Source organism: Callorhinus ursinus, unplaced genomic scaffold, assembly GCF_003265705.2.
Source record: "Callorhinus ursinus isolate GAN/ISIS: 27379988/994484 unplaced genomic scaffold, GSC_fseal_2.0 scaffold6, whole genome shotgun sequence".
NCBI classification, from domain to species: domain Eukaryota; kingdom Metazoa; phylum Chordata; class Mammalia; order Carnivora; family Otariidae; genus Callorhinus; species Callorhinus ursinus.
The window spans coordinates 54859427-54869616 of NW_027397068.1; the positions used below are offsets into that span (position 1 = coordinate 54859427).

General features: G+C 46.4%; 1 protein-coding gene across 5 annotated transcripts in view; it reads left to right on the forward strand.

Moving 5' to 3' along the window:
* Positions 1 to 10190, forward strand: part of HECA (hdc homolog, cell cycle regulator) — a 45337-nt gene that overhangs the window by 26912 nt on the left and 8235 nt on the right. For all 5 annotated transcript variants that reach the window (XR_012378600.1, XM_073894011.1, XM_073894009.1 and 2 more), the window contains exon 2: positions 6037 to 7086. Coding sequence is in view for 4 of the 5 variants with exons in the window: in XM_073894011.1 (XP_073750112.1) it covers positions 6037 to 7086 (1050 nt within the window). In the remaining variant the exon portion in view is untranslated. The remainder of the gene's footprint in view (positions 1 to 6036; positions 7087 to 10190) is intronic.

Here is a 10190-nt window from a genome sequence, read left to right on the forward strand (position 1 = left end):
ATGCTTTATGAAACCCTGTTACCTAGGCTTGGAAAAGATTGCTTAGGTTGAAAAAATACGTATAGCAAGGTACTTATTTGTCTGATGTGCAGTAGAACATCTTTAAGGGGTTAGAAGAAGAAAATTGTGCATCTATTTCTTTAAAACTTGTCAGTAAATATTTCGTGAATTATTTTGCATGCCACCCTGTTTTGTTATGGGAAGAAATACATTTCTTGCACTTATTATGTATGGGAGAAGGCAGATGGTCACTTCCTGCTTGTGGATTTGCACTAAATGATTTCAGAGTTCTTTGGTTTTTACATCAAGTAATATAAAGTGATAGGACTTTTAATAATAATTGCTTCTGTTTAAATGGTGGTTATTCTGTGCCAGGCTCTTTGTGAACTGCCTTAATAATTAATCCTCACGGCAACCCTTTGAGATAGGTACTGTGTTTTCTGCCATTCCACACGTTGAGAAGACAGAAGCACAGGGAGGTTAAGTGACTTGCCAAAGATCCTAAAACTATTAAGTTGCAGAGCTGAGAGTCAAATCCAAGCTGGCTGGCTCCCCAGGCTATATCCTCATTGACCAATCTTTGTGGCCTTTAAGGACGCTGGAGTTGAGGATCCTCTAGTCAGAAACTTCATACCCTGAGGAGAATTTGCTCTGAAAACAAGGGGATGTGTTCCCATGTAAAAAGACTTACTATATGGAAAAGATATATGTAATAAATCAGTGGTTCAGAAACCCTACAGTTTGCATTTGGTAACTGCCTACCAAAGGAGGATAAGAATAGATTGTGGTAAGTTTGTGGGGATGGAGGGCCAGGCTGTGCTCTGAAATTGGTGGGAGTCCTGGGCTGAGTCTAGATGACCTAATGAGAACAGTGCTACCCAAGGGCTCACCCTTCCTCCCTGCCCATCCTTCAGCGCTTCAGTCACTGTACTTTCCATCAATAAGACATTCATTAGGCACTTGATATGATTTTCACAGTAGTGGGTCTACAAGGCTGAATGTGACCAAGTGTCTACCCTAGATTTCACCTAGAAAGCCTTGTATGACTTCAGAAGACCCTCCTTTCCCATCCATCCCGCTGAACTCCCCACCTGCTTGTGATGCTTGCAACTATTTTAAGAGGGATGAAAACATTACATTTTACAGTTAAAAAGCTGACAGTGGCAACGTCTGTCTGGTTTATGGGGCTCCTGTTAGTGTGAATGGGTGTGTCAGAGGATTGGGGTTTATTGGGTAGCCGGTGTAAATGTCAGATCTGCTGTCCGATCCTTCCCTTTTAATAGGTGTGGGAGGCAGGATACGGGATGCGAGGGCTGGGAAGAGTGACAGACTTTGCCCAAGTGATGTCAGCCTAGCTATCTTATTGTCCAGACTTGAAACCACGTGAGATTTTGCCCGGAATGAGGTGATCCCTAATTATTTTCACTTGGGCAGGGAGAAACAGAAGCTGAGTCCTGCGTATCTGACGATGAAGCTGTAAAAACGCACTGGAGGGTTTATATACGTGTGTACAAACGCACAAAGGAACATTTTCTCATATTGCTTGTTAGTCAACTATCACAGCTCTGATGCATGTCCTAAGGGATGTATGGGACACAGGCCCTCACTGACTGTGCCATTCCTTCTCCCTGCATCTCACCAACAGTTTTGTTGTATCGGGTCAGTCTGTATTCTGTTTATACCTTTACCTTTGTGGGACTGCAATTCTTAAGAGCTAGGAATTTTATAAATTTAGAGACCACGTTCAGGAAGCAGTCAAATGCATTTCTATAAGATTGCTCATTTGTGGGGCGCCTGGGTGGCTCAGGTAAGCAAATCCCTTTGGCTCGGGTCATGATCTCAGGGTCCTGGGATTGAGCCTGGTGTTGGGCTCCCTGCTCAGGGGGAGTCTGCTTCTCGCTCTCCCTCTGCCTCCTCCCGCCTGCTTGTGCCCCCGCCTCAAATAAATAAATAACATCTTTTAAAAAAATTAGACTGCTCATTTGTTATAGGTATGATCTGAAGGGCACTCATGCAGTTTCTTAGAGTTCTAAAATCTTTTCCTGTATGTTTTAGTTAACTGTAAGACAGGAAATTGGAAAAAGAGGCATGGCCTCATTCGTCACTTTCTGAACCCCTTTTGTGGGTCCAAAACATTAGAAAAAATAGGAAATCTCTTGCAGCAGTTTGTATTTAGTTTTTTTTTTTTTTTAGGGAGCTAGATTTAGGGAGCCAGATACACAAGTATCAAGTTATAGAAGAGGTAGGTAGCATGGGAGAGTTGTTGGGGAACTTTATAGAGCGCTTCCACATATATTTGCTGTGAATGAGGTCAAGCATTTTTGTCCTCACATTACAGTTGAGGAAGCAGGAAGCTGCTCCATGTCAAACAGCTAGTCTCCCAAACCCCACTCGCACTATTCCCAGCTGCCTTCCCAGTGTGGACAGTGGGTGGGGGGAGAGGACAAGTTCTAACCAAGCCTTGAAGGCTATCCTGTCTGAGTACAGAGGCCAGCCCACCGTAGCCTCATCGGAAGGCTGCATGAGCTGTAAAAGCCTGTCAGAAGCCGTCGTGTGGTACCCAAGGCTTCCCTTGCTACTGCCCCTGTTCCTTGGAGCCTCGCCGTTGTGCTGGAGGTGTGTAACAGGGTGAAGTGTCGGTTGCACATAATATTTGGTCTCAAGCCCTTGTCTTTGTTTTTGAGGCCTAGCCACAGAGACCACATCAGAGTGGCTGAGATGTAAACAAGCAGGCTGGCAGGTTGGCGTGGGAGCTCTTCATTGCCGAGCCGTGGAGGGCAGAAGGCAGGTGAGGGTGGCTGTGGGGAGGCTGGGCGATGTTAGGGAGAGGGACCTGGAGCCACACTGCCTCCTCTGTGATTCCCGCAGAGATTTCTGCGGGAGCTCTTAGCACCATTTGCTGATTCTTCCCGCTCTGAAGTCCTGGTACATAGGACGTTCTCAGTATTGGTTAAATGATCCATTTGCAGCTTTTTGAGAAAGATATAAATAGGACTTTCCCCCTCTTAATCTACCTTCTTGAATGTGAAAATACTTTAAAAAGAAATATCAAGCCAGTCTCAGCGTTTAAAACTTTAAATTTTGGATGTCGTAAATGCACAGGTAGAGTTAGGCCATTCTTCAGTTTGATTTCACGAGTCCTGGGTTATTAGCACTTCGGTTACTGTCACTACATTTCAGAGACCTTCCCTCCAAGGCTGTTTCTCTGAAGGATTGAAGATAAAAGCAACTGAACTTTGTTTAATTGACTAATTAACATTTTAAAGGACACTAAAGGTCACAGCCCAGGTGACTGCAGTTAATTTACTCAGTTTACAGACCATTTTTCTACTTCTTTTTGGTGCACTTCAGTACATGTAGCTCTTTCTGTCTAGGATTTCAGCTCGCTTTCTTCCTTCTGCTCTGCTGGTCACGTGGGGTTTTGTGGCCCTGTTTTAAGGCAACTTTATTCAGCATGGGATGTGTGTCAGGCCTAGGCCTGGTGGTGCCAGGAACACAAAGATGACTAAGGCATCCTCTTTGGAGTCCTCAACCTGGTGGGATCACAGTGGGGACTCAAGTAAGGTTCAGACCAGACCGTGTTGGGGAAGGGGTGGTTCTGGTGAAATCAGTGTCTAGAGGTGGGCCTCGAAGGATGGGAAGAAGGGGAGAAGGTTTATGAGATGCCAGGCCCTGCTCTAAGCACCACCTATGTATCAGAATTTTCTTATAACAGCCATATAAAGTACATTCAGTTGTTATCTGCATTCTGTATGGGAATTGGAGATAAAAAGTAACTTGTCCAAGGGCACACAGCTCAACAGTGGTACTGCCAGGATTCTAGCTCAGGCAGGCTGGTGGAGAGTCCATGCTGTGAGGCGAGTGGGATTTGGACAAATGAAGATTAAGGGCTGTGGACTGCGAGGCAGTAGATGGGGGAGCTGCAGTGATCAGAGGAGCGGAAGCAGACAAGTTGGTTAGGGCCTTGTGATTGATACCCTGGAGTCCCACACTGCAAGGGATGATTGTAACATCCGAGTGTCCTGGGCTTTATAGGTCCTATCACCTGTGCTGGTGCAATGTTGTATTTGTGACTCAGTGGGCAGTGGTGAGGTTGTGAAGGTCCTTGAGTCCTGGAGTCCTGAAGAGGAGCTTGTTGCCTCCTCCTCTTCAGGCTGGCCTAAATTTTTGGCATACATTCCCCGAGTAGGTGAACGTGTAGGTCTCAGCCCTTGCCTCTTCCCATTGTTTTTCCTTCCCTTCCTTGTACTTCTGGGAAGAGTTTTCTGGAAGATCATCTGAACTGCTTCTACTTCTTGACTTCCTCATCCTCTCTTCACCATCACCTCCGATCTGTCCTGTGTCATCCCACCAGAACTGTTCCTACTAAGGTGTCACTGGCTCACTGATCATTCTGGTGAGGACTTTTCAGTCTCTGACTTGCCCAGTAGTTTCCGACCAGGGGCAGTTTTGCTCCCTCTCCCCTCGGGATAGCTGGCAGTGTCTGGAGACATTTTTAGGTGTCACAGTTGTTCTGAGTCAGTCCTCTCTTCTTAAAACTTTCCAGCTGCCTTGATAGAATTCTCTCCTGACTAGTCTTGCAGTGAATTATCAGTTCATTTCTTAACCGTCTTCTGTAGAGGACTCTTCTCCAGCCTTTTAATGTTGCTTCTCAGGATTCTTTTCCTCCTCTCACATGCCTCTTGGGCTAGCTCCTCAGTCCAGGGATTTAACTTCCTTCCACCTCTGGCTGTGCGGCTGCACATCTGTATTCAGGCTCCAGGTCTTTTTTACTCCAGTCTTGTCTTTCTCCACCTCATTGGTACATAGGCATTGTCGATTCAGCAGGTCCAAAATAAGGCCAGCCCAAAGTCATCTTTGTCCATTTGTCCAGACCTGCCCCTCCCATGTTTGCTGTCCATCAGTGTTTGCTTACCTCCAACAGTGAGTGCCTTTTACTCTGCTGCTGCTGTTGCTTAGGCACTCATTTCTCAGCTGGGTTACTGCCCCCACCCGCCCTCCTGAATCCCGCAGCCCTCATGTCCCACACTGCCACCAGGGTGAGCTTTCTAAAACAGAACTCCGGCTGAGGGTTCTCAGCTACAACAGAAGGTAAAGTCTGAATTGAGCTAGCATGTGGAACTTTCTGGATCAAGTCCAGTGGTTCCCAACTAGGAGTATTACTGCTCTCCAAAAGGGCCTTTTGAAAATGTTACGGATGTTGGAGTAACCGGAATCCCGTGGAATCTCTGTAAATCCTGTTTACTTCTTAAGAGATGGGTTCTACTTTGTGTCACCAATTTTTCCCTTCTTTGGGGGAAACTGATTGGCCTTTTAGATGTCCTGTGGGGCATGTGGTTAAATAGGGTAGAAATATCTTGGTGTTCTAGTTTCTGTCCTGATAGCTTTAGGAGAATTCTGGTTTTTTCCTTCATAGCCTGGCAGTGTAATTCTGTGTAGACCAACAATTAGTTTGACCAGATATTCCTGCCAGTAGGTATCAGACCATTCTAGAAGAGAATTGAGGATGAGGTAATTCTGTTTTCTACCTTCTCTGTGGTATTCAGGATAACCTAACACTTGTGATAAAGGGCTTTGAGGGTCCTTTTGGAGCTGGTGGGTTAAGTGGTTTCATCGTAATATTTCCTAGTTCACTGGAGTGATTCCTTTTTAAAGAACCTTGGAACTGCCTGTCATTACCCCCACATCTTAGGAAAACCTCATACTACACTCTACTGTTGTAAGTACTGACATACTGCTAATTGCACTGTGAAGGATTTGGACTTTCTGAAGCTTACTGGTGTGTTTTTCAGCAGATAACAAATATCTGAAAATAAATTCCCTTGGCACCACATAGTACCAGAAGAAAGTAGTAAATGTTTTTTAATCCTGTCTGGTGTTATTCCAGCGGTGGAAATCTTGACACGAGAAAATTGTCCTGTTGGCATTGAGGGGGTGGGGGGGGGGGGGGGGGGTGGTGGCTTTGATCCCTGATGGGGCGCCGGCAGGAATCCCAGCTCCCGCATGCTGAACCCCTCTCTTTGTGTTCCTCCCCAGAGGCCCCTTGTGCCACGCCCCTGCTCTGCAGTTTCGGGAGGCCGGTGGACCTAGACAAGGACGACTACCAGAAGGTGGTGTGCAACAATGAGCACTGCCCCTGCAGCACCTGGATGCACCTGCAGTGCTTCTACGAGTGGGAGAGCAGCATCCTGGTCCAGTTTAACTGCATCGGCCGTGCCCGCAGCTGGAACGAGAAGCAGTGCCGCCAAAACATGTGGACGAAGAAGGGCTACGACCTGGCCTTCCGCTTCTGCTCCTGCCGCTGTGGACAGGGCCACTTAAAGAAGGACACGGACTGGTACCAGGTGAAGCGGATGCAGGACGAAAAAAAGAAGAAGTCTGGCTCAGAGAAGAACACCGGCAGGCCCCCTGGTGAAGCGGGGGAGGAGGCCAAAAAGGGCCGGCCACCCAGCAAGCCGCAGAAAGGCCTGAGCCATGACCCCCCGCGGCGGCACTCCATGGACCGGCAGAACTCCCAGGAGAAGGCAGTGGGCGCGGCGGCGGCGGCGGCCTACGGGGCCCGCTCCCCCTGCGCCTCCCCGGGCCAGTCCCCGCCCACCGGCTATTCCATCCTCTCCCCCGCCCACTTCAGCGGCCCCCGCTCCTCCAGATACCTCGGGGAATTCCTGAAGAATGCCATCCATTTGGAGCCTCACAAAAAGGCCATGGCCGGAGGCCACGTGTTCCGGAATACCCACTTTGAGTACAGTCCGGCTGGGTTATCGGGGCACAGGGGGGGCCACTTCGATGCGCCCGTGCAGTTCCTGCGGCGCCTCGACCTGTCCGAGCTGCTCACTCACATCCCCAGGCATAAGTTGAACACTTTCCACGTGCGGATGGAGGACGATGCCCAGATGGGCCAGGGCGAGGATCTGCGCAAGTTCATTCTTGCGGCCCTCAGTGCCAGCCACAGGAATGTTGTAAACTGTGCCCTGTGTCACCGGGCGCTCCCGGTGTTCGAACAGTTCCCTCTGGTGGACGGAACTCTGTTCTTAAGCCCGTCGAGACACGACGAGATCGAATATGATGTTCCATGTCATCTTCAAGGTACAGGTGGTCATTCACCTTGCCTGCTTTCTGTTTGTTAAAAGCTGAGAAGCGAGATGGGATTGCTCCCTTCTGGCTTAATTTTAATGGATGGTGCTTTTTGTTCTAGTTAGGTGCCAGGCAGTGTTGGAATATCTCAGCTTTGCCCACCGAGGTGGTGGAGGTGGTGGTGGTTTTTTTTTTCTTTACTCTGATGTCACTGTATCAAATACAGTTGTCCGGGTGGGTCTTTTTATGTTTTTGTTCTGTAATTTGAAGGGAGGATTCCTTGGGTATAGTTTTCCATAATTGGGAGGGAATTTAGAGTAGGAATTGCATAATTATGTCACTTGGTGTAAAACAGTTGCCTTTGAAACCTGTGTTAATGTGCCCAGCACGCTGTGTATTCTCTTTGATCCTTGTAAACATAAGGGAGTAAGGGAAAGGGTGGGGGCAGAGAGGGCCAACATGTTTTTAGATTAGCTGAATTAATCTTGAAGTTTATGGAAGATAAGGCTTTCTTAATAACAGCAAAAGGAAAGTGGATTATTGGAAGCTGAGGCATCACCCCGGTGTTGAAGGCAGGGGGAGCTTAGTGCTGGGGATGACATTCAAGGATGTAGGGCTATTTCAGCCAGAACTTGAATGATGGGGGTTGGTCAGGATAAATGAGCAATCTGTCAGTTCATGTAAAATTACTGAATTTATATAAAGGTGAGATACATGAGGTGTAACATGTTTGTAACTTTAAAAGTGTGCTAAAAAAGCCTGTGGTAGAGATGATATATCCCCACCTGTCTTCTTCCTACACCCCCTGCTGTCTCAGTTCCCAGAGACAGCATTTTTCAATTATAACTGATTTATTTTATTTTGTTTTGTTTTATTTATTTTAAAGATTTTATTTATTTGTCAGAGAGAGAGAACAAGGGGGAGCGGCAGGCAGAGGGAGAGGGAGAAGCAGGCTCCCCACTGAGCAAGGAGCCCCACACGGGGCTCAATCCTAGGACCCTGAGATCATGACCTGAGCTGAAGGCAGATGCTTAACCGATTGAGCCACCCAGGCATTCCACCATCATGATTTTAAAACTGCTATCTTCATGTCCAATTTTAGATATTGTCTATTGACTTATGTTTAAGGTGGATGACTGCTTTCTTAAATCTTCCCCTTTCTCTCAGGATAATATATCACAATTCTTGGTGAAAATCCTTAATGTTTTTATTGCTATGATTATGTAAGTATCTAGTGTAGAGCAAGAAGTACAGGTGTATTTCCTATCATAGAGTACAGTATATTCTAGGACATCTTTTGTTATTATAGTTAATGTTTCACAATTTCCTTTGCTTAATCTTTTTGGAAACATTGGCTGATTGTTCCCACTCTCCAGCAGCTCCCACAAAGCTTTCAGAAGCATTTGCACATACCTGTTACCCGTTTAATGAACTTCTTTTTGTAGAAATTAAATTCCCTTCACGGAGCCTTTCATCTTCCTGCCCCTGTCTGTCCGGCTGCACTCATATCTGCCATACTACATGGCTGCCCTTCTAGGAATTCTCTACTTACTTTTCTGTTCTTTATCTTCTGTTTCCTAGATCTCATGTTTTCTTTTTTTCTTGGTTTATTTCCTCAGTTTGTTAAGGAACATCCCCAGGAGCTTTCTGAGAAAGGAAGCCTAGGAATAGGTATTTTCAGACTTTGAAAGTCTGATTGAAAGATCTTGATTCTGTCTTCACACTTGATTGCTGTTGGGCCGGGTAGAGTCTTCCAAGTTATAAATACTTTCCCCTTAGGGTTTTGAAGGCATTTATTTCTTCACTGTCTCTGGTCTCCTGAGTCACTGTTGAGAAGTCAACATTTTATTGCTGTCCCTTTGTTCTCCCCTCCCATCCCCTAAATGTTTTAAGATTTTCTCTTCATCCCCAGCGTTCTGAAGTTTCACTGTGACCCGGGTCTTCCCCTCCACCCCCATTCATTGTGCAGTGTGCTTTCTTGGGTTTTTGGCTGTGTGAACTCATGGTCTTCAGTTTGGGGAAATTTTCTTCTGATTTGTTTCTCTGACCATTTTCTCTTTCATTTTTAAAAACAACTGTGGAACTGTTAGTCAGATATTGGATCTCTTAAATTGATCCTTTTTTTTTGAGATGGAGGGAGCCCTTATATATCCTATTGTTTATCTCTGTCTTTGTTCTGCCTTCTGGAAGATTTCTTTGGCTTTGTATCCCAGGATTTTTCTGAGTTTTAAGATTTTGTGTATATTTATAATTTCCAAGAGCACTTTTTAATAGCATCTTGCTCATGTTTCATGGATGCAGGTTCTTGTTTTCATTGTTTCCTCAACAGGGAAGAGGAAGTGAGGTTGAAGGGAGCAGTCTCATTCCTTTCCTAGAATTCCACCTAATCCCTTACATCTTTTAGCCTTTGTTAAAGGCAGACTGCTCCAAAACTTAGTGGTGATTTATAATTCTCACGGTTCTGTGGGTTGGTTGGTTAGGATGGCCTCTGACATGTGTCTGACAGTTGGCTGCCTGGCTGCCTGGCAGGGGGCCTCCGCTAGAATGAATGGCTCATCCCTGTTCGGTGTGGTCTTTTATCTTCCAGTAGGCTAGCCTGGGCTTTTTCCTGCATTCAGGGGGTGAGGGTGGGGGCTGTGCTCTCTCTCAAGAGGCGTAAGCTTAGAACTGAGTATCATCACTTCCATCACATTGTGGTTTTCATTGCCTATAGAGGATGAAGCTGCATCCTGGTTGGCTCACTTTGGCTCTAGAGCAGATAAAGGATGCTGCCATGGACAGGAGTGGAGAGCATTGGGAAGGAGACCTGTCTTAGGGGAAAGAAGATGAGGGCATTGGTGTGTGTGTTGGGTTTGAAGGGGTGTTGGGACTTTGGGTGGAGATGTCTATCTAGCAAGCACTATTAGAAATAGGCATCTGGGATGAGAACTGGGGAGCTTATTTTATAACAGGGAGTGGTTCAGATCTTAAGATTGGAGGAACTCCTGAATAGGGAGAGAAGAGAAAGAAAAGGAAGAGTATGTGAGAGAGCCCAGGACCACGTCTGAAGGGTACCTATCAGACAGTGGATGGAGAAAGGTGAAAATTAGATAGGCCTCAGAGAGAGAGAGAGAGAG